This window comes from Henckelia pumila, chromosome 3 (assembly GCF_033568475.1).
Source record: "Henckelia pumila isolate YLH828 chromosome 3, ASM3356847v2, whole genome shotgun sequence".
Lineage (NCBI taxonomy): Eukaryota > Viridiplantae > Streptophyta > Magnoliopsida > Lamiales > Gesneriaceae > Henckelia > Henckelia pumila.
This window is the reverse complement of record NC_133122.1, coordinates 149,993,655-150,017,870: the sequence shown is the minus strand read 5'-3', so window position 1 is coordinate 150,017,870 and position 24,216 is coordinate 149,993,655. Positions and strand designations below refer to the sequence as shown.

Sequence of the window (24,216 nt, the reverse complement as noted above, 5' to 3'; positions counted from 1 at the left end):
ATGAACCTATATTTCTCAACCTTGTTATCACTTTTCATCTTTCTGTAAAGATGCCTGCCATTATCAACAGAAAAATGTTATTATGCTGAATTAAATAAAGTATGTACAACGTATATGCTAAAAAAATTAAGGTATAAAAGTTCATGTTAATTGAACACCTACCAAATGTAAACAACCATACAATTGGCAGATACTGGCTCCAACTCATAAAAGGGAATGATGTCTTCAAGGTGCACAAGTAGTTCGTATTCTTCGTCAAACAAATCATGATCTAAATTGATTGATATATTCTTTTCCTCATCAAGAGCATGCTTGCAGAAAAATGCAACATATTCAAGGACTTCGGTACATGCGATGCCAAAACAGAACTACTTGTTTTCTTCACATTTTTCTTCTTTCCATGCTTCTAAAAATTGCAAATGTAGATGTATATGTTAGGTACAGTGCACTAAATTTTTTTGGACAAGTTAAGTCCAACTATAATATCATATTTACCTCATCCCGCATCAATACCAAGTGCACAGGCCAAGCCACGTGAGAACCTACAGCATCACCAATAGTATCACATTCATTTGGAGGAATGGCAGCTGTGCTGATTTCTCCACAGCCTCATCAATGGCGATGCACATACAATTTACGGGCAATGGAACTCCATGAAGTAAGTTACCACCTCCATTGACATGAACAATTGTACCGTATGCAACTATAATATTAGATTCCAGCCCTATAAAACAAAGTTTCATCATGTTATAAATTGATTCAACTCCCGGGTGACATTCATTCAATTACATAATAATAGTAGCGTAGGCAATACCTGCAAGAAATCGCCTTTGCTCAGAATTTGCATGTCATCATCAATGAAAGTTTCATAATATGGGGCACTCTTTTCTGTTTTGATTTTGTCTTCATTCCTGAGATGTAACTTTACGGAGCAACTACCTTTCTCTTCAATCTCAGAGGCGCATGCACCATTTTTGAACATTTCTTCCAACTTTTTTATGCGTTCGTCTTGATCTGCAAGGCGAGTAGATTGTTTTGAAATCAATAGTTTTGCCTCTGACAACTCCTTTTTATGCTGCATCAATAAGTGGCCATCACCAGTAGGACTCTTCCATAATGTACCAACATTAAAGTAGACAGTTGGAGTTATATGACCTCCAACACCCCTGACACGTCCACCATGCTCTTCTGAATCAAGTACATTTGAAAGGATATCCTTTTTTGACCCTTCAAAGTGCAACTTACCATCCCGTTTTTTTTGCACATATTCATCCTGTCAAGCACAAGAAATTTTTTTTTACCAAAAACCAGTTTAGTTGAATAAATACTATTGGAATCATGTACTTATTACATACAATCTTTTCTATTTTCATTTTCAGATCATCTCCTTCAACTTCACCCTCCTTATTCACCCGTCCTTTCTTCCAAATAAGAGCCCGATTGACATCATCATCATCACATAATTCACTTGCCTTCAAACAAGATAAAAAATATCAAATGATTGCCATTGTTATAGAAGATAGGTTATGAAAAAAATACTTACTATTTCATCAGCAAATTATGCATAACCTTTACGGGATAGCCGATGTGGGTATATGTTCTGCATTCTTCTCTTCTTTTGCTCAGCACTTAAGTTCTAGATAATTCTCCACATGTGTTAATGTATCGGTATATATAATAATGACATGTTAAATTGTATTTAAGAACTAATTAATAATCGATCTTACAATGAAGTCAACGGACATGCGAGTGATTACAAAGGAACTCCAATCATCCCGTGGAATACCGTAGCCACTTGGCGGTTCTTTCAAATCCTCTGGTTTATCAAGCTTCGAGAAAATGAACTTCTCAGTTAGATGCGCCTTGTATTGCCGCCACTTACTATTCGCTAAATGCAAACAGCCCTTCCTCCAGCTTGGGCTAATATTGTATGTCAGCTGTAAAGAAAAATATATATCAACCCATACATAACATTTAATTTATTTAAACTGTGAAATAATTCTTACTTACATTAACTGATTCCCATATTAATTCTTTAACATCACTTGGAACTTGCTTCCAAGTCTTGTAACTGATCTTAATCTTTTCTCGAGCGAGAACTCCTATATAACTCTACATTTCAGCCGCAAACTCTCCTATTGGCTGTCCAATTTTATTGAACATTACATCCTTTCTAACTCCCTGCACCCTTTGCCTAACGACCTTATCCAAACGTGTACGTCCTCTAGAACTTCTTGTCATCTCGGTCTCAGTAGATTCCACCGGTTCTGCCTCATTGTTTTCAGCAGCTTTACCATTGTGATAACCCTTACGAAACTGTTCACGAGCTTCCATAGTTCCAGAAATTAGAAGATTATTCAATGCCAAATCAGACCTCAAGTTTCCCCAATGACAGTTCCTGCAAACGAAAAAAAGAGTGATAATGAAAACGAACTATAAATTTCAAGATAAAATACAAAGAAAATAGATTAACGAGATTTATATACTAAACAGTAAAAAAAGGATTTCAGTGGGTTACATTATGCATTGTCAACCCAAGTTCCATCACAATCTTCACGAATGCATGGTGGTTCATTTTCATCTTTTTCATCAACATCCAATGGTTCCATTGGTAGAAATCCTCTAGTAAAAGATTGATAATGAATTACAGAGTTTTCCAACACATCATCAGATATGAATTCAATGTACTCCTTGGTAGGAGTAGTAAGTACAACATGCCATGTAGGATCTTGAGGATCTTCAATATAAAACACCTGCTTTTCTTGACTGGCTAAGATAAAAGAGTCAGATTTGAATCCAACTCTTTTCAAGTTCACCAACGTAAAACCAAGATCATCAACTTTAATGCCGTTATTATTCTCAACCCAATTACATTTAAACATTGGAACTTGATATTTGTGGTAATCGAGTACCCATATCTCTTGAATGAATCCAAAAAAAATCATGTCTGACACAACTGGATGTTTGTCCTTTGCACTGGAAACTTGCATTGTTTTTGCAATTAAGCTTACTCCAGAGTTTTGAACAACTCGTGTATCATCACACTCTTTTGTATGATAAGTTAACCCATCAATCAGATAGCTAGAGTACTTTAACACTTGATTGCTAGGTCCACGGGCTATCCACTTCAATCTTTCTGATATTTGACAGGTGGAATGACCAACAACACTTCCAACCTACATTTCACAATGTGATAAATTTTATCACGAACTTCAAAACTTATATTTCAATGCTTATGACACTTACACGGTCACGTAACCAGTTAGCAAACGCGCGGTTGTGCTCATCTTGTAACCACTTTTTGGACTTAGCTTTATTGGGAAATTTTTCATTCAAAAATGTCATGTGTTCCCTAATAAAAAAAATAAATGTGTTTATGTTAACCAATAGATCAAAAAAGTTGAAAGAAATTACTAATAAGTTAAAGAAATTACTCGATATATGGATCAACGTCAACATCATTTTCCAACACATAGCGATGCGCTTGATGCAACTCATCAAGGGTAGTGGAGTGCACTACGGCACCAGATAAAGGCCTAGTAAGTTGTAATTGGCGATGCCTTGTTGGGATCCCAATTGTATGAACATTAGACATGTACTCGGAGCAAAATTGCACAGCCTCTTCAGCAACGTAACATTCGGCTATACACCCTTCAGGCCGATTGCGATTTCGCACATAGCCTTTCAAGATCTTCATGAATCTTTCAAATGGGTACATCTGCCTATACTAAACAGGTCCACACAATTTTACCTCCCGCACAAGATGGACAGTTAAATGAACCATTATATCGAAAAACGATGGTGGAAAATATTTTTCAAGCATACACAATAGGGTAATAATCTCTCTTTGCAGACCATCCAACTTTGAGACATCTATCACTTTATTGCATAAAACATTGAAGAACCCACACAACCGGATGATAGTATCTCTAACATGTTTAGGCAAGACATCGCGGATGGCGATTGGAAACAATTGTTGCATCAAAGTGTGGTAGTCATGTGACTTGAGGCCAACAAGTTTCAAGTCCTTCATTGACACCAGATTTTTAACATTAGAGGAGTAACCTGTCGGGACTTTCATTCCAAACAAAGAATTGCAAAGTTTTCTTTTCTCAGCCCTACTTAGTGTATAACAAGCTGCTGGCAAAAAATTTCTATTCTCCTCCATCTTTGGTGCCAAATCAGTCCTCACATTCATCTCCACAAGGTCTAGTCTAGCGGCTACCCCATCCTTTGTTTTTTCTGGAACATTAAGTAGCGTACCAATAAGACTTTCACAAACATTTTTTTCAATGTGCATCACATCAAGCACATGTCGAACATGTAGATGTTTCCAATACTCTAGTTCAAAGAATATAGATTTTCTTTTTCAACATGATTTTGTTTCCAACTCCTTGCGCTTAAGCTTCCCACTCATTTTTCCCGAACGATAGTTAATCTTATCAATTCTTTCCAACACTTCAAGCCCGGTTAATGGTTTTGGTGCGGGGTTAAACTCTTGTTTCCCATTAAAAACTTTTTTTTTGCCTTTGATAAGGATGATTTCTAGGAAGAAACCTTCGATGACCTGTATATGACATTTTTCTACTATGCTTCAACCTGGTCGAATATGTTTCTTCCCCACAGATAGGGCATGCTTGATATCCTTTCACAACACAACCTGACATGTTCCCATAAGCAGGAAAATCATTGATTGTCCATAGTAAGACAGCTCTGAGCGAGAAATATTCTTTTCGATATGCATCATACGCATCAACACCTATATCCCATAAGCATTTAAGTCATCAACTAGAGGTGCTAAATAAACGTCAATATCATTTCCAGGTTGTTTGGGTCCAGAAATCAATAAAGTCAGCATCATAAATTTTCTCTTCATACACAACCATGGAGGAAGGTTGTAAGTGATAATCAGAACTGGCCAACAGCTATATGCAGAACTCATCAAACTATGGGGATTGATCTCATCTGCTGATATGGCCAATCTAAGATTTCTTGACTCCGATGCAAAATCCGGCCATTTGTGATCCACTACTTTCCAAGCCGGCGAATCAGCTGGATGACGCAAGTATCCATCACAAATTCTTTTATCAGCATGCCAAGTTAACTCTTTAGACACCTCTTTGTTCTGAAATAATCTTTGAAATCTTGGAATAGGTGGGAAGTACCAAAGAACCTTTGCAGGAATACCTTCATTCACCACAGAATTATTACCCAACTTCCACATAGACATACCGCAAATAGGACAATTGGACAAGTCCTCAAACTCTTTCCGGTACAAGATACAATCATTAGGGCAAGCATGTATTTTCACATAATTCATTCCTAATGCACTGAAGCTTTTCTTTGCATCATAGTAGGATAAAGGCAATTCATTGTGATCAGGAATCATTTCTCCTAACAAACTAAGCAAGTCAGTGAAACTTTTATCGCTCCAACTATATTTTGCTTTCAAATTAAATAATTTCACAAGTGCTGTTAACTTTGTAAATTTTGTGCATCCAGAGTATAAAGGTTTCTCGGCATCTTCAAGTATCTTATGAAATTGGCTTGGATTCTCAGCATAGCTATCATATGCATCATGTACCATATCTATAGTTTCCTCGGCAAAATATTTGTGTTCATCTGGTCCTACTTGATCACTATCATTCATTGGATTCTTGACCGTAGATCTTTCCCCGTGCCAAATCCATGTATGATATGTTAAATCCATGCCATTACAACACAAATGTGCCCTTATAGTGCGAACATCTTTCATCTGTAGATTACCACATCTTGTGCAGGGGCAAGGTATTTCATTTGGATCGTTGGCATTTTGCATTGCAAATTGCAGAAAAGATTCTACCCCAGCCTCATATTCATGTGATAATCTGTTCTTTGACATCCAAGCTTTGTCCATTACTCATAGAAATAAGCAACCAGCACTGAGTCTAATCCTTCAAAACTTAAAAAAAATTAATCAATGTTTTATCATTCTAGTTTGTTGAAGAAATATACCAGTTAACACTAATTTTCGATGTCTTTATAATAAAATCCTTAAATATTGATCTAATCCACCAATCAACGGACTCTGGAAAATTAAGGAAAGAACTGATTCTACTAAGCTGCAATATTTGAGTGAAAAGGAGCGAATTTCTCAGAAAAATAAATTTTATGATTTGATATTCAACCAGAAACATAATGAAAAATTGTGAAAAGAATTCAATGGCAAAGAAAACAATAACAAAACATTAATTCTCATAAAAATTTATCATTACTTCTCATTTGGTTGAGAAGATTGTTATTTTGAGATGAGGAATGCTATTTGTCAATTTAATGAACAAAATAGGAACATTCAGCTTAAATATTTCTATGAAAATATCATTTCTGGACATTAAAAATCACTTTATTTTAGTTATATTTTATTTGATGATGCTAATATAATAATAATTTTGTTTTTTTTTTCAGTTTAGGCGTATTTTAATTAATTAAAAATACATAAATTTAATTTAACAATTAAGTTTCAATTTAATTTAATTTAATTTTTTAATATGTGATTCAAAAAAATAAAAAATATCCCATACTATGTAATTAACCCAGTCTCACTGTGAAACCATAGGAAAATTGCTTTCAAGATTTATGAGATTCATACAACTCTGATCTGGAATATATAATTGGGAGGACAATTATCGGGCCGGGGTGAATAAATTATCAGTTGCAAAAAAGCTCTGGACAAATGATCTTCGCTGTCACTTTTTGGGTTTTATATATCTTGCATGTGTTGCAGCGACGAAAGGCATTAAAGATTCTTGAAACACCATTGCAATTCATGTCCCTACGCCTCTTTCATTTTCATTCAAATCATGTTTCCAAACTTGTCCCACAAAATAAGACCACAGCCATCAAGGTTCTAACGCCACGTTATAGCTCAATTCTCTCGTCTTCTTAGTTTTCAGATACAATTTTTTTATCTAACATCATCATATTTCAAAAATCAAAAATAAGAAATAAAGAAGAGGATTGTCTTACCAGCAGTATACCACAGGCAAGATTCACAGATCAGTTCCCATCCACAGAGACATTGGCACTGAAGTTATCTAACACAGCTGGAAATAATCCTGTATCAATTTAGAACACGCACCATTATGGCCAAGAAAACACACAGAGAAGTTATCTAACACAGCTGGAAATAATCGCTATTTTATGCAAATATTTCCACCTTTTTCTTTCATGGATACCTTGAGTACTGTTGCATTCGAAATATAAATGATTTGTTAATGACAGCTAGCAAACCATCAAATGTAAAAATCAGAACATATCTTAGAAACATAAAGATTCAACACATACCATAGAAGAGATCTGTTATCTAAATCTTGCTTTGGCACATCACGGCCACGCATTGTCACCAAATCTAGAAAAATAGCTTTGTTCTCACAGCATATGACAAGAAAATGACGTCTTTTTGTGGATGGTGCAGGGGAATTGAAAGCTGAAGTTAGATTATTGACAGCTGATGGAGCTTCAGCAGCAGCAGAACGATTACGCCAATGTTGCCAATAGCGAACATCATCATCGTAAAAGCTAACCTGTTTGACACTTGAACCATGTGCAATGATATCAGGCTCAGGCCAAAGAAGTCACAACAGTATTAAAATCTAGGCACTGATAAATACCTTCCACCTCGTATAGCTTCAGTGGGTTTTCCTCTAAGCTCTAACATTTACAAAAAATGGAAAATAAACATCACTGGAGTGTTCACACAATAAAATCATTTTTAAAATAAACATCACTGGAGTGTTCACATCAATAAAAACAGCAGAAAATGTCTATGTCCATGACCATAACCTAAACACGTATAAATTCCAGGGTACTACCAAAAGAAGAAAAGGGAATTTTTCCAAACAGGTTCTCCATTAAGCAGTCTGGATTCTTTCTAGACTTTGGCAGGAATCAAAACACATCCAATGTCACACAACAGAATTAAAAAAATATCATATAAATAAGAATGGGGAAAAAGACAAAGGATTCAAGTCATCGGAAAATTACAAGCCTTTGGCCATGGATTCATCAAGAAAACAGGATTTTCTAACCAAGGAAAGGCATACAGAGGCCCATGCACATACATATATCCTCACTAGCATAGATATTTAACAAAAAGGAAAAAAAAATCAAATTAAACGAATTCAAACAAGACTTGCCAAAATCTAGATATAAAAGAGTATATTGTTTAAATTTGACAGCAAAAAATTCTAAATTTAATATATAAAAGAAAATATTGTTTAAATTTGACAGCAAAAATTTTTTAATTTAATATACCAAAATAAAAACCAATAAGCCACCTTTATTTCGTACAGTCTTATCAACTTAAAGAGTAAAGTCTCCACCATGACAAAACAAGGGACATATCAAATGACAACGAAATCTCCAGCATTGTTTATGGTCACTCAAGCACACCCAAAAAGATTTCATGGATCCTACCTTGTTTAACTCAGCCAAAGTAAGCACAGTCAGCTGCTTCAGCTTTATGACTTGATCAGGAACCAATTGTGGAAGACGGTGTGCATCACCTGCGTGACAGAATTCTCTACAAACTCATCCACGAAGAGAAGAAACTCCCTTGAAAAAGGTATAAATAGAAATACCATTGCTTTAAGTCACTATAAGTTATGAGTATGCCTATTTGCAAAAGATTAAATAGAGTTACAACAAGAAGAAAGATTCTTATAGCCTATAAACACCCAACGACATATTTCTAAGAATCAAATTGCAACTCCAGAAGGTAAAATTTCTTTTTGGCTTATTTTCAATGAGAGTAAAGAACAAATATTATGTGCTTCGTCTATGCTATGAACATTTCGACATTCGGAGGTGCCCAAACAAGAAGGAACCAAAAAAAAAAAAAGCCCAAACAAATGAGCTAATGAAAGAACCCGAAAAAAAAAACACAAAACACAGTCTCGTTTTTCACCCTTTTCTCGACATTCACCGAAAACCTAAACAAAAATAAATCTAGACCCTTAACATCTACTAAAAATACCACGAAGCATGAGCCCGAAGCAAGAGAAGAAAGCAACGAAACTTACACAGTGAAAGTCGCGACACTGAAGCTCCGATCCAAGCTTTAAACTCACGATTGAAGTCACGATTAGCGTTGCCAAGGCTTGGGCTAGATGCAAAGAGGTCGGACAACCATTTTTCGGCGATCGATCGGCGCCGGAGGTGAGCTGGGTTGAAGGGGGCGAAGGGTTTGGCTAGGGATTGGGTTTCTCTCATTTCTTCTTAAGGCAGACGTGTAGTACTATGGGTTATTATATGTATTATATTTTTTAAAATTGTATTATATTTTTTAAAATATTAAAAATAAATAAATAAATAAATAAATAACAACGACAACAGATTACAAAATCTGTTGTCTTAGACCTTCAAAAAAACTCTCATAGACAACGGTTAATTAAAACCGTTGTCGTAGATCATAAAAAACCCGCTCATTGACAACGGTTTTTAAAAACCGTTGTCTTTGAACAATATAAGACAACGAATTTTTAAAAACCGTTGTCATTTTTATTAAAAATACGGTCAACGACAACGGTTTTTGTAAAAACCATTGTTAAAGGCCAAAAGACAACAGTTTGTGTATAAAACCGTTGTCTTTTTAGTGTTGTTAATTAGCATATTTGTTGTAGTGTTAAGAGCCCCGCCTCCAAACAAGCCACTAAAATCATAATTCAACCCATCAATTTTTCATGATCAAGATAGGTTGTCATGATCAATCTAATCCATTTTTTACTACTCTATTTCGGGTTTTTCATTTTCGGGTCCTTTGTTATTTGTAAGAAGTAAGAACCATAAGTTTAAGTTCATGTCGGTTATTATCTGATTTTTTAAAAATATATATTTAAATAATATTTTAAAATGAATTTATAGTTTTTAAATTAACTAAAATGTAAACTTAAAATACAAAAATTTATTATCGAGTATAGAATTATGTCGGATTGGAGTTCGGCTTCAAACTATTTAAGGTAACGAAACAGGTTTGTCTAAACTACGAGACCCGCTTTGTAGTATCCGTAATCTAACGTGTCTAATCTAGGTTAGACTCGCTAAAAATTATATAATTTTTAAATTTATTCAATATGAAATAAAAATTAAAATTTAAATAAATTGATCGGGTTACTTCCAAATTTATATAAATAATATTTAGGAGTAAAAAAAATATTATCTTAAGTTAAAATCTTGTTAGGATCGACAATATTTGTAGAAGGGAGGGGGTTGAATACACTATTTAAAACTTTTAGAAAATTTTCGATCTGATTTGTGAAAATCAAACATAAGTTTTGTTGCTTAAAACTTTGATCTGCTCGAAAGATCTGAAATTATCAGGCGGAAGAAATCTTCCTTGCAGATTTGAATAATTAGAAAGCTAAGGCAGATAAAGTAATGTAAATGCGGTATGTAAAAGGGACAGAGTTTTTTATGGATGTTCGGAGATTAATTCTCCTACGTCACCCCTTCTTCTATTTTCAGAAGGATTCCACTAGAAGACTTTGATTTATACAACGCTTTATACAAATCCAATCCGATAAATCCTTTGAAAGGAACTCCTAGCAATACTCTCTCTCGAAGCAGAGCAATCAATTTGCTTTGAGTTACAAAAACGAAGCTACAGAGTGTGCTTCGATGTTTTGATCTGGATAGTTGTGAATGGCTTTGATCTGGATCGCTCTTGAATGTATTTCTTTGAGTTCAATCGATCTTTGTAATACTTTCTAACTCAGGATCTCAAAACTTTGATCTGATAATCTGGGTTTCTGAGTTAGGATATTGAGTGAAGGCTTTTTGGCTTTGAGGATAAACTTAGATTTCGATAGCTTGTGATTTTCACTCTTGGTCTCTTGTTAGAATCTTTGAATCCCTTGAGTATTTATAGTCTTCAAAAGTAACCAGTGAGCCGCCAAAAATTTTTGAGATTGAGCCGCCAACATATCTCATAAATTGGCTCACAAATCTTGACTTTGAGGGAAGCCAATCAACGTTCAAAATCCCATTAAATGTTTTTTTCTTTTACTTCAACAACCTCAACAACGGTTACTTCAGAGTGAGACTTTTATCTGGTTGATGGCTACTTGATCTGTCTTGATCGATCTGGATTGTTCTGGTGGAAGTCTGTTGTATTTGATCCGTTGAAGTAAATTGTTCGTGAAGAAACGTGGATCGAATACTTGGTTCATCCGGAAATCGGACATTTGATCTGGAAGCTTTAAAATTTGATCTTGATGAGTCCGAATTTATTTGTCCTTAAATTATTTTATTATTTGGTTTTGTTTTGACTTGTTATCACCAAAACTTTAGAGTTTTATCTCCAACAATTTCTCCATTTTTGGTGATGTCAAAACAAAGTCAATATCCGGATCAAATTATGATAAAGGTGGTAGATCAAAATGCTTTCCAAATGTGTACTTTCATAGATCGAGTAATAATTTTAGACAAAATAAATGTCAAAAATTAATTTTCCAAGAATATTGTTGCATTGATCTGATCTACTCTGCTCTTCTCTGATATGATAATATTCACTTCTTTCCTTTGCCTTTGGCCTTAGATGAGGTAACCTTTTCCCTATTTTTGGCATCACCATTCTCTGATAAAAGATCCAGAATAACTTTGAGTTGGGTGCAAGTATCATGAATTTGCTTGTTGTGAGCTTCAGTAGAGGCTTCTAGACTTTCCAGCTTTCGAATAATGTTCATATATTCTATTGTATGATGCTTTCGAACATTTAATACAGATTCACTGATGTTATTGACCATTGTCAGCATGTGTGAATTGAAATCGCGAAGCTCTATAGAAGTTTGAACTTGATTGATATGCAGTTCAGATACCATAGAGACACTACAAGAAAAACGGCCAAAGACAACGCTTTTTCTGCGTTGTTAATGTCCCCAAAAAAGCGTTGTCGTAGTCAGTGTTGTAAAAGACCACGCTCAAAGACAACGCGGAAAAAGCGTTGTCGTTTTTGGAAAAGACAACGCTTTTTAAAGCGTTGTCATATATAAAAACGACAACGCTTTTTCCGCGTTGTCTTTGTCACAAAAAAGCGTTGTTGTAGTTCAAAAGCTTTTTAAGCGTTGTCTTTTTTCGTAACGACAACGCTTTTTCCACCTACAACAACGTTTAAAAAGCGTTGTCTTTTCTCAAATAAAAAACAAAAAAAAATATAATTCACAAATTTTCAATATTATCACTCAATATTCAAATTTTTTGAAAATTAAATCTAATATACAATATTTCAATATTATAAATCATTCAAATATAATAAAAATCATTCAAATATAACAAATAATCGTTCTCGGCTATTTGCGCTATGCTTTCTGCCTCAAACCGGAGTCGGCGATCATACCAACTCTCAGAATGCTAAATCCATTTGGAGGACTGGAAATGTGCTGAACAACTTCGTAATTTGCTTGCTTTAATATAAAGGTAGGATTCATCATAAGCCCCATATTATCTTATGGGCATTCTATAGAAATACACACATGATAGAATACTGGATGAGAAGATGGTAACAATCACCATAAATCAAAACAAATGCACACACGACTAAAACCCAAGAGCTAGTAGTGATTCACAATGTATGTCCCAAAAAAGTATGTGGAAGTCACCTGTATAAAGTAAATTGCGCAATTACTCGAAATATAGAAAACTCTCAGTTTATCTGTTGGCAAACTTCTAGCCTGACCAACAACAACAATTGAATTGTTAGTCAATTCTTCATGTAAAATCAAGCTAAAAAATATTTGACACACCATGGTGATGATGCTATTTGTGACAAAAGTGGCCCAATGCTTTGAGCCATTGGAACAAGAACAAGTGAAAGCAAAGGAATGGCCAGGCTTGCGTCCTGAAAGTAGAATAAACATGTAAAGCACCTAAACTTTAAACATATATTAGTATGCAGATTATGAACTCAAAAAACACATGCCAAAAAGGGACAACCAATAGATTTAAGTCAAACTTGAGGAACTTATGTGCACTACCATTAGATGATTATTGTTCCGAAATATGAAAAATACCATGTATTTGATATCTGTAAAGTAAGAGAAATTGTGCTGTTTTCATACATGTATAAATGCGCTCTAATCAAACAAGAACAGGTATCCAATTCAAGCCCGCTAAGCAAGCAACAATGTTTGTCATTTAAATTGATGATTATTTTTCTGTTCAAGGCAGAATGTTTCCAGGGTGGCATTTGTGTTAGGCTGAGCCACTATCCATTATATGGATAACGTCTAACTTATGTTGCTACTGGTGAAAGCAATATAAGTGGAAAAGCATAAGAAAATTGTCATGTTCCTCGCTATCAAGAAATTTATGCGTGAAGATGTGCAACTGTTTGCACAAAACACACGAATGTGCACCTTATTAAATGGGATTTCTCACTTTTCCATTCATCCTAATTCTTCCTTCATAAACAACTTTAGGAATATCACAAGACACCTAATGAAGGTGCATCCTAATAAGTAAACGAAGAACTTTATTTCAATAAAAAAAATTTAGAGGTGTACTTCTAGTACTAATAAAAAAAACAACCTCAAATTTATTTAAGATCATAAATTTAGAGGTCCTAATTCTTTCTTTCGTTTATGTCCAATAAAAAATTAGTTTTTTTTAAGAGAGTTTATGTCCAAATAAATAAAATGACAGTAACTGGGATCCATTAATTCCATATATATATCAAGAGTTAAAAACTTAAAATGAACACAAGAAGGCGCTAGCTGCGGGTCTCCATCCCTGTCCTTTTCACTCTCATGTTCAAAAACACTACAAAATTTAAAAGACCAATGTGTGTGTGTACACATTCATGCTAACTTATTTTTGCCGACTCAAGGTTACTTTCCAATTACTCAAGGTTATTGCAACTGTATGGAATGGAGGAAACTTCTTAATAGAAGTTATGTCAAGGCAAGTGTTGAAGGAGAAGAAGAAAACAGAGATTAAGCCCATTGAGGCTCAGTTTGACCAATCTGCCGAGAAGGAGAATTTAATGAAAGCCAATAATTCTACTGATGCAATGAAGTCTTAGTAGCATTTTATTGCTTGTACTTTACTTTTGTTGATTTGTAGAAATGCTGTCGTTTATAATGAATTGATGTTTTTATATTTGGTGAAAGGCTGTGTAATTGTTCTGTGTTTTTTGGTGTCTTGTGTGTAGCATTTTATTGCTTGTACTTTACTTAAGAGCACACTTAAACACTCAAACTATAACATTAAATTAGAGTGCAAAAATATTTAACTCGAATTTATAAAACTGACAGGACAAGGAGCTGGAATATGAATCACAAAATAGATGTTTTCAAACTATTTGCATCAATTAAGTAATACGATATAATGCACTTCAGTCCTCACATACTTGACCACTCAAACTACTTAAGTTTAGGAACAGAAAATGGAAACTGGTGCACAGTATTATTCTCAGAAGGAACATAATTGCCATAAATAACTAAATATGCTACCTGCATACGAGTCACAAGAACCCATATTGGGTTCGTTATCAAAACATTTAGTGACCTGTGGCATAAAATGGCAATCATGTTAGGTGAAAAATAAGAGTAATCCTGAATGAGATTATATAGGACGTGAACACAGATAAATAAACCAAATAATTTCTGAAAAACAATTCAAGTACCCATCAAGGACCGCAACAATAAGCCACGAAAGCATTCCTAGAGTGCCATCCCCGTGTCCTTTTCTTTTATTTTCAGCTACTATAGCCTTGGCTTTATTTTTGAAAACTGGTAAAACGAATAATAAACACCCTAGCAGCTTCACAAAGGAGATCATTAGTTAAAATGCAGGAAATATGGAATTTAATGAAATCCCGGGAAAGTATTTCATCTCAGAATGGAAAATCAGAATAAACACACTGGAATTGGCTAAATATTAGAGTCAAGGATTATATACCTCTTGTGCTGACATCTGCGCCACGCTTTCTGCCCAGCCCATGACCCCGAGCTCGAAGCTGGAATTAACTCATGTGAGATGTGAGTAAACAACAAGCATCAAGAGTAAGATGACTTTTTAAGAGAAATATTTAATGATATTAAATATAACACAGTAAAAAAATGCAAATGAAATGGAATAACATATTTGTGCCTATCGATTGAACAAAATGCTCAATTTGTCATTAACCAAATTTAAAAAAAAACCATACATTTAAATTAAATTAAAGTTGAACACGCGCACGGGCACATTTTATAGAAAGCGATTCAATCCACTAACGAACCACTAGTGCATATTACAATACAATCAAGAATTGTAAATTGTAAAATTAAAACAATATAGAATGCAAATTATTAGGTAGGAAAATGTGAGATTTGTAATTTGTAAGGGGATGTGGGTGACCAGTTTAGTTACACTATATATAAACATTTACACTATAACAAAGATAAGATCGATGTCCACGGAATAGAGGCAAAAAAGATGATAAATCTTCTGACATATTACATGCAAAATATATATATTTTTTCCTGTCTGAGATCGACCACTTCAGTAGCAAAAACATGAGCCAATCATGTATGTTCACCAAAATCCCATCCTTTTCACCAACAAACTTCTACTTTAAAAGGACCCAAAATATATATCATATTATTATTCTTTCATAATATATTAATCACTCTTGTTCTACATCGTACACCACATCTTTCTCTTCGAACTTCACAGCCACCAGAAACCTTATTGTGACCTGTCAAATGGGCAAAAAATTGAGATTTGAGACGTTCCAATCCAATGGAGAAAAAAGAGTATGATGGCATATGTTTGTTCGCACCTTTTGGGGATAATAGATTGCATATTCATTGTACTCGAGAGGACTATTCTTGTGCTCAGACGACTAAGACGGGATCAGTCGGCCGCATGGCACTTTTACGTCATCTTTCCACATGAAATGCTCCGACTCATCGGTTTTCTTCCGGCCACGGCCTACTACTCCATGTTTCTTCTTCTCAAGAGATGACGAATCCTAACATGAACGCATGAGAAGTTGCAACTTGCAAAGTAAAGTATGACGACGAAGGCAAAAAGAACGAGCTGCGAATCAATACCTCTGGAGTTGATGTCAATTCTGTAACCTTTTCACCCAACGATGCGATGGCCAAGATCAGGAATCCTTCTGGCCTGTCCACAGTGGTGAATCCATACCGGGCTGCTTCTGATGCAGCATCTGAACAAACTATAGCCTTGCCAAACTGTACATAAGAAAAACATACCATATGTTCGACGAAACAATAAAAAAGCATGTAACAAAAGGTGCAAGCATGATAGATGATTAATCGATCTTGCCATGTAACCGGGGATGGGTAGAGAGCATGGAGCTAGCAAGAATCCTTTCTGAAGGTGACGCAGCATATTAGAACTTCGAGTACCTGATATATGAATGATTAAAAACCCGGGAGGAGTTCGAAAAAGGATACGCAAGGAAGGTGTCCTGTTCCGGTCATACCACACCACAGGAGGACTTTGTTCGGTAGCTTCTTGATTTCCTCGAGCGAGGGGCAAGCACTAAATTCCACAGAATAAACATTCTCAATTGATACTCCATAACTCTAGGGGAAATGTCAGAAGAAACAGTGTCAAATATGCAAACAATTTGGACTCGATGTTATAAGATAAACAGACGACAAAGGACGAGACTAATCAGTCTTACAATTTCGCCGACTTTGACCGGTTCATAAGTTTTCTCCAGATATTTTGCTATCATCTTGTAATCATGGGCTTCTTTCTCTAGTGGAGATATGGAACATCTCAATTTCTTATATACTTCAAACACAGGGTCATCAAGAGTTGAACCGGAAATATCTCCTATGATCCGTGAAGCCGAGTTTATATCTCTTAAAGTCTCAAATGCAGACACAACCTGCACGTCTCTTTCAAAATTAGCATTCAATGAATCCATAGCAACGCTCACAACATAATTTCAAAGTATTTGGATACAGTGTTTAATTTCCAGTATTTCAGAGTTTTTGGAACACTCACGTGATCAGCAAGATCATTAGAATCTCGGAAAATAAACGGTCTTGTCGAAAGCATAAGAGTAAACATTCTTTGGCTAAAATCAGACCACATCGCTTCGCCCTTCATCCCTGTTTCTTTCTGCCGCTTGAGCTTCTTCACAAATTCCAATAGGGCATCTTCACCTGCATTATTCCCATTCATGAGAGAGTGTAGTTGAAACACTTAATAAAGATCAAGACTGGGCAAATAACTTACATCTTTTCAAATGGTGATCCGTCAACATACCGAACGGTATATCCGGAACATCTAGCCCTGTCTCCATCAAAGCATACCTACAAACAAAACATAGTATTTTGCCTACCCACAACCTAGAAAAAAATACAAGTAAATTTAATTAATCCATGGACTACCCACGTATAAATCTCCTGGCCACACAGAATTTTCATGATATGCGCCACCTTGGGCACAGGCTTAGGATGAGCTCTAACCGAATTCTAGCTCCAATAACAAATTTCCGATGCCCATGGCAGCGAATCGACGACAAGAAATGGGTGGCTAGGGTTGGGTCTTGGTGGAATCGTGAGAGCACGAGAGACTCGTGAATGATTTTCTTATCTTAAGATGGGCTTCTCAGAGCTCACTTGAAAAATCGTTGATGAATCGAGCAAGACCAGCAAAAATCGACATGGGAAAGCAGATTTTGATTTGAAAGAGAGAAAAAGGCAAAAGGGATCGGAGAAGGTGATCGAGAAGGGGTTTGGGGATTTTGGTGTTAAGGAGGTGTAATAATATTTATTTTAAGTTTTATTTTAAATAAAAATAATATTTTTTTTACAACATTTTTTTAAAAAGTGTTGTTGTAGATAGGAAAAAAAGCGCTCATAGACAACACTTTTAAAAGCGTTGTCTTTGACCTAAAAAAAACGCTAATAGACAACGCGTTTTTAAAAAAGCATTGTCTTTGATGAATAAAATATATATAACGACAATGCTTTTCACTAAAAGCGTTGTCTTTTAAAAAAAGACAACCCTTTTCACTAAAAGCGTTGTCTTTTAAGTGTTGTGTTTGTGCATTTTTGTTGTAGTGAGAACAGTTGATTGAGAGATTTAGATAAGAATTTATCTGGTCTGACCTCGATCGGATTGGAAGTAGAAGGAGCAGCATCGTCAGAATGAGAAGAATCACAAGGTTGAAGTAGTTGAGCTGTGACGGCAGTAGGTTTAAAAACAGCATCTTCCATAATTTCAAATGAATCAATTTGATCTGAAACATATATTTCCGATAAAGTCGCAGATGGAAGAGTCAACTTATCCGTGAACATGACAGTAATGGGCCTGAATATACTGTGAACTATATCAGTCCTAACTATTTTAAAAATAGGAGGCAGATCTATTACCAAATGTTCAGACAAAACTGTTTCCACTGATCCTGCAGATAATACTTGACTTTGTTTTGCCACTGGAACGAATGGAACAATTGTTGTGTTCAGATCAATGTTGGAGGCCAGCATTTGTTCTAGTGACTCAATTCAAACTTCTTCAACAAAAGAGTCATCAAGAGCATGAATGTTGAACGGTAGTTCATCCATGGCTTGATTTTCAGATGAAATAAGATGCTCAACCAGTTGATCATCAAGAACATCTTGTGCAACTAGTGGTTCTTCAATTTCAACTTCAGCCACCAAGGGTTCTTGAGATGCAGAGAGTTCAGTCTATTGTGCATCTAAGATTTGATCACTTGATTGATCTTCATTGGGATGTGATCAGTGGTTCCTCAGATAGGAATTCTACATCAGGCTGGTTGGAAAGTGCAACATCAATAATCGGAGCTTCCTTTGGAGGAGAAGCAGCTCTAACCGGTGAGACAGTTGGTGTGATTGGATCAGCAGACAAACTGAGTTCATCCGAGAAGTTTAGATCACTTGCAGCAAAGCAAGTAGCAGTTGAAGAAGACTGTACTTTGGTCTAAGTTTCCAGAGGAAAATCTTGTATAATCATTTGAGCAGTAATAGTCATAATATGAGCGTCATTCTCTAGTTGATTAAGTGCGACAGTTTGATCAAAAATATCCAAACTTGCGGGATTGAGCCTTGTCCTCTGTAACCTCGGATGAGCTCGAAAAATTCTTTCCTTTAGCCTGAGATTTACAAACTCTCTTCTTTCCAGTGCTCGAGAGATAACTTGAGTCTCAGCCCACTCAAGGATTCTATTCTCAAGAGTTGCAATGCTTTCCAACTTGGCTAAAGTCTTGATCTTTGAAAAGTGATCCTCGGTTTGATGAAATACCCACCTGTCAAAAATCTTTATCTTTTCTTCTGCATTTTTGATGATGTAATCAGCAGTCAGATCAATTATCCTTTAAGCATTGGAGGATGGATCCGATACATCACCAGGCTTTTTGAAGAATCCAGACTGAAGAGTGGTGATGTTCATATGAGTCAGCGGAGGAACAACACTTTCCACCATTGATATGGGGATAGCTGGAACTGGTGCAGATTGAATAGCCTGTGGGATCCTAGGAGGAGGTCTAATCGTTTTCCTTCTCTTCTATGGATGAGGCTCAATGATTTCCGCCAAGGTCACTTGATCTGACTCGGAGGTTTCTGATTCAGATGAATATATCCAAGTTTTCCTTTTTGCTGAAGTCTTTCTTCTTGGTGCTGCTGGCTTTGTAGATTTAGCAGCTTCAATTGCCAGAGGCTTGGATTCCTGGTAGTGTCAAGTCTTCGATTTCATCTGGATTAGGCGTACCATGTTTGAATACTATCATTTGCTTTCCCTTGTACACCTCGATGGCCCTTTCGTTCAGAGTATTGTGCGGATGAAGATTAGAAGAAGATCCCAGATGGACGTTCAAGTCATTCAAAATCTCTCCGATCTGAATGGCAAATCCTTGGGATTGAACTGTTAGAGCAAATATCATAGCAGATAGAATATCGAACAGAATAGTAGACCAATTGACAGTAATACCAGCAGAAATGGCAACCATAACATCAAATTTTTTAGATGTAATTGCATCGAAGGAACCTGCTTTGGCCAGAAGTGATTTGGCCACAATGTCGTGCAAGATTCTGAATTTCATCTTTAATTTTTTTCTTTTTGCAAGGTATTCTGATTGGTTTGTCTATCAAAGAGTACATGCTCTTCATTTGTTTCTTCGTTGCAGCAGATATCTTCGAGAAATCAGTGATTCCCTGTCTTGGCAGATCAAATGAAGAAGTGAATATGGCAGATGTAATTCGTACTGATTCTCCACCCAGAGTTGCAGAGATAACACCATCTTCAAACTTTGTGGTCTGAAAGAATTTGGGTAGTGCCTGCTTGTAAAGCGATTTCCCTCCTTTGAGAAATCTCCGTAGCCCATAAGCTTTAATCGTTTTGAACATGTTCACCATTCCTTGATCTGTAAGATCGAACACGGTGTGGAAATCAATGAGAAGAACATTTTGGGTGATTGGCATCATCTGTTCCTGCAAAATAGAAGGAAGGTTGCGAGTAATTTGTTCTTTTGGAAGAGATGTTTAGGGCTCAGAAATGTTAAGTGTCAAAGAAACAATGTTTCATATAAGTTTTAAAAGGTTTTGCCCAAATACGTGGCTATCTGACGTAAACAGCCTTTCAAATTAAAAAAGATGCGGCTGATAATTATTAAGTCTAAACACGCTGCAAAAATAATAATATTTAAATGCGATTTCTGGAACATAAAACGACAAAGATATCCTCTACAAATAGGACACTCGTATGAAAAGTCCAAGTAACTTTTCATTTGCAAAATAGAGTTCCAGATAAGTTTGCCACGAGTTCTGATCTATCCGTTGAAGAATTTAAGGAGGAGCTTTAGGAGTTCATCCTAAAATGGGTAATGAGGCTTTGGTTCAAAGTCGAAGAAATCAGGATGTATCACCAGACTCCGTTCCTTCCACGCAAACAAGAAGATGTTTGGGAACTGGAAGATAGAAAGAATAAGTATCTGGAGTTATTGGGTTCGAGAAAGGTTGAGGACATTTTCTCTTACAAGTGTTTGTCCTTTCTCATGTATAGGAAGGAGGAGCGAGTCCTCACTCATCTGATCAATGCAGGTGAGTACAAGGGCAGACATTTTGATCTGTCATTGCTGGAGTGGTTGAACAGGTGGTGTATCGAAGCGGATGTGAGAAAGAGGGTGTGGGCTCCAAAGAAAAGGTCTGCGGATGAACTGTATAAGATTGATTAAGTATGTATGCAAAAAGTGTAGTAGAAGCATGTATGCAATCCAAGTTTATGAAACGAAATATTTTCCTTATCCTTTGTTTCTGTGTTCATATGTAGTGTGCAGATGAAACTAATTAATGTGAACACGTAATTTTTATGCAAAAGAAATAAGACTTATCTAAAAATTAAGATCAAATAAGGTTACACAAATCAGATAAAATTTAAATCAGATGAAAGTTTCAACGAATCAGATGAAAGATTATCCTAGAGGTTGAACAATCATAAATTTAAATTTTATGCTAAGATCAAATAAGGTCACATAAATCAGATAAGATTTAAATCAGATGAAAGTTTCAACGAATCAGATGAAATATTATCCTAGAGGTTGAACAATCATAAATTTAAATTTAATGCGTAGTCAGAAAATAATGATGAGATTTTGATATATTCATAGCAAGATTTGATATATAATGCATATACGCAGAAAATAAAGGAAAATATTGGTGATTGGACATGCTGTCTGTAAAATAATTACGTTACTATTCCACTTCTTGCATAGAATAGGAAATTAAGTCAAAATAAAGGCTGAAAAGTTTTGAGGATCTCAAGCAGGATTTGATGCAATCCAAGAGATATGCAGATCGAATTTAATATAGCTTCAATAAATAAGTAAACATTGATTGGACGTTTGTGAGGCTGAGGCATCGCATGGCCTTTCATCTCTTTGAAATGCACCTATAAAATAAGGCTAAGTGAAAAAGGTTAGTAACAAAAAAATTATGGCAAACATGAATGGCAATCACAATATTTCATCTGTCGAGCAAGAGTATGAGATCCGAAAGGATCAGTATAGGAGGAGAGTGTTTGAACGAGGGATGAGAATTTGGCATTTCTTGGATTCTCTCCGCCGTCCTCATCGTTCCAACCGTCCTCCGTTGTCTCATGAGATGTGTCATCGTAATTATGCAAGGATATGGAAGTGCAAGCTCATTCTTGGTACTCAAAATACATGAGGCGTCCTGAAGTCTTCAGGAGTTCGACTTCTCATTCTTCTCACAGAGCGAGATGAGATGCATAACATATGCTTTGAAGATGACGTCTGCAATGGTCCGGGCTCCCTAAGTGTTTGGATGATCAATTGGAGTATTGAAATGCGTAGTAGAATAGATCTTGCCCGTGTAGCTTATAATGCAGATCAATAAATGAAATGCAATGGATTTCTGCTTCTTATCCGTTCTTGTTCAAACATATAATCATTATAGTATTGAGTAAATATTCCCCTTAAACATGTGCATAATTAATCAATATCAATTAAACGAAGAACATTTCAAAAATAAGAAAACATAGCGTCGGGTAATGGCTTGGTGAAAATATCAGCAACTTGCAGATCAGTTGAGATAAGTTCCAGACGAACGTCTTTCTTTTGAACATGATCTCGGGTGAAATGGTGACGTATGTCAATATGCTTTGTTCTGGAATGTAGAACTGGATTGTATGTGATGGCAATTGCACTTGTATTGTCATAGAAAATTGGTGATTCAGATGAATCAACACCATAATCTCCGAGTTGTTGTTGAATCCAGAGCAATTGTGCACAACAACTTCCTGGTGTCTTAGTATTCTGATTCAGCTGTAGATGTAGCAATAGATGTTTGTTTCTTACTGAACCAAGAAATAAGCCTATCTCCAAGAAATTGACAAGTCCCACTTGTGCTTTTACGATCAATTCTGCAACCTGCATAATATTCATCTGAGTAACCAATCAGATTAAAACTTGAGTCCTTTGGATACCACAATCCGACATTCTAAGTTCCCTTTAGATACTTTAGAATCCTTTTGGCAGCAATGAAGTGAGATTGTTTCGGATCAGATTGAAATCTTGCAAAGAGACCGATTGAGAACATAATATCTGGTCTTCTTGCTGTCAGATAAAGTAAGGATCCTATAAGTCCCCTGAATAGATTTTGATCTACCGAAGGTCCAGCTTCATATTTGTCCAGTTTTATTGAAGCACTCATTGGAGTACTAGCAGCAAAACAATTCTCCATTCCAAATTTCTTCAGAAGTTCTTTTGTGTATTTGATCTGATTTATGAATATTCCTTTTTATATGTCTGACTAGTAATCCCAGGAAGAATGAAAATTCTCCCAGCATACTCATTACGAATTTATCATGCATCATCTTAAAAAACTTCTTGCATAATTTGGGGTTACATGGCCCAAATATGATATCATCAACATATATTTGAACTAATAAAGTATTATCACCTTTGACAAATTTAAAAAGAGTTTTATCTACAGAACCAATAGTAAAACCATGATCATTAAGAAAAAGTGAAAGTATATCATGCCAAGCTCGTGGAGCTTGTTTCAACCCATAAAGAGCTTTATCCATCTTGAATACATGATCTGGATAAGTTTGACTTTCGAATCCTGGGGGTTGTTCAACAAACACTTCTTCTTGAAGAAGACCATTGAGAAATGCACTTTTAACATCCATCTAGTACAAAGTTCGGTGGATGAGTCTTGGACCATCTGTAATTTGGACCAAGTTGATCTGTGTTTCTTTGTTGATCTTGATCATCGTTATGTTCAATATGATCTGTGTTTGTTGGAACATCATTATCAATTGGTGGTTATTCTGGTCTCTGTTCTTCAACTTGATCTGGTTCACATTGAATTTCTCTATTCCGTCTGATCTGGATCTCTTCTTCATCATCTATATCAAGCTTCGAGTCTTTTATTCTGTTACTAAGATCATTTAAACTTGGAGATTCATTAGTGACAGATGTTTCATTAAAAACAATGTGAACTAATTCTTCAACTGTTAGAGATTTAGTAATGAATACTCTATAAGCTTTACTAACATATGAGTATCCAAGAAACAAACCAGAATCTGATCTGAAATCAAGTGCAGTCAGATGAGTCTTACCATTGTTGTGGATGAAGCATCTACAACCAAATACCTTAAATTATTATATCACTGGAACTTTACCATACCAGATCTCATAAGGTATTTTTCCGACTTTCTTATTAATCATTGATA

General features: G+C 35.6%; 3 protein-coding genes across 8 annotated transcripts; all 3 read right to left on the bottom strand.

Annotated features, from left to right (window-relative positions):
* Nucleotides 1-2,379: 2,379 nt before the first annotated feature.
* On the bottom strand, nt 2,380-7,696 carry LOC140889731 (uncharacterized). The gene is made up of 4 exons (XM_073297453.1): nt 7,650-7,696; nt 7,324-7,572; nt 7,006-7,094; nt 2,380-2,398 (listed from the first exon to the last, which is right to left on the bottom strand). Exons 1-3 carry the CDS (start codon nt 7,694-7,696, stop codon nt 7,070-7,072), a joined length of 321 nt encoding a protein of 106 aa, XP_073153554.1. The 3' UTR covers nt 2,380-2,398; nt 7,006-7,069.
* On the bottom strand, nt 3,728-5,896 carry LOC140889732 (uncharacterized). The gene is made up of 3 exons (XM_073297454.1): nt 4,879-5,896; nt 4,568-4,759; nt 3,728-4,242 (listed from the first exon to the last, which is right to left on the bottom strand). Exons 1-3 carry the CDS (start codon nt 5,894-5,896, stop codon nt 3,728-3,730), a joined length of 1,725 nt encoding a protein of 574 aa, XP_073153555.1.
* A 4,630-nt stretch (nt 7,697-12,326) lies between the features above and the next one.
* Nucleotides 12,327-17,736, bottom strand: LOC140890491 (protein ADP-ribosyltransferase PARP3-like). Of its 6 annotated transcripts, none has more exons than XM_073298334.1 (9): nt 17,395-17,736; nt 17,236-17,312; nt 17,002-17,162; nt 14,932-14,989; nt 14,657-14,786; nt 14,484-14,538; nt 12,777-12,871; nt 12,633-12,704; nt 12,327-12,490 (listed from the first exon to the last, which is right to left on the bottom strand). In XM_073298334.1, the coding sequence occupies exons 1-8, from the start codon at nt 17,424-17,426 to the stop codon at nt 12,677-12,679; spliced, it is 636 nt and encodes a 211-aa protein (XP_073154435.1). In that variant the 5' UTR covers nt 17,427-17,736; the 3' UTR covers nt 12,327-12,490; nt 12,633-12,676. The 6 variants fall into 6 exon arrangements, with proteins under 6 accessions (XP_073154435.1, XP_073154431.1, XP_073154434.1 ...); XM_073298330.1 differs by lacking the exons at nt 12,327-12,490; nt 12,633-12,704 and adding exons at nt 15,797-15,988; nt 16,071-16,214; nt 16,309-16,527; nt 16,673-16,882 and having other exon boundaries at nt 12,782-12,871; nt 14,484-15,712; XM_073298333.1 differs by lacking the exons at nt 12,327-12,490; nt 12,633-12,704; nt 12,777-12,871 and adding exons at nt 15,797-15,988; nt 16,071-16,214; nt 16,309-16,391; nt 16,469-16,571; nt 16,673-16,882 and having other exon boundaries at nt 14,396-15,712.
* Nucleotides 17,737-24,216: the final 6,480 nt, after the last annotated feature.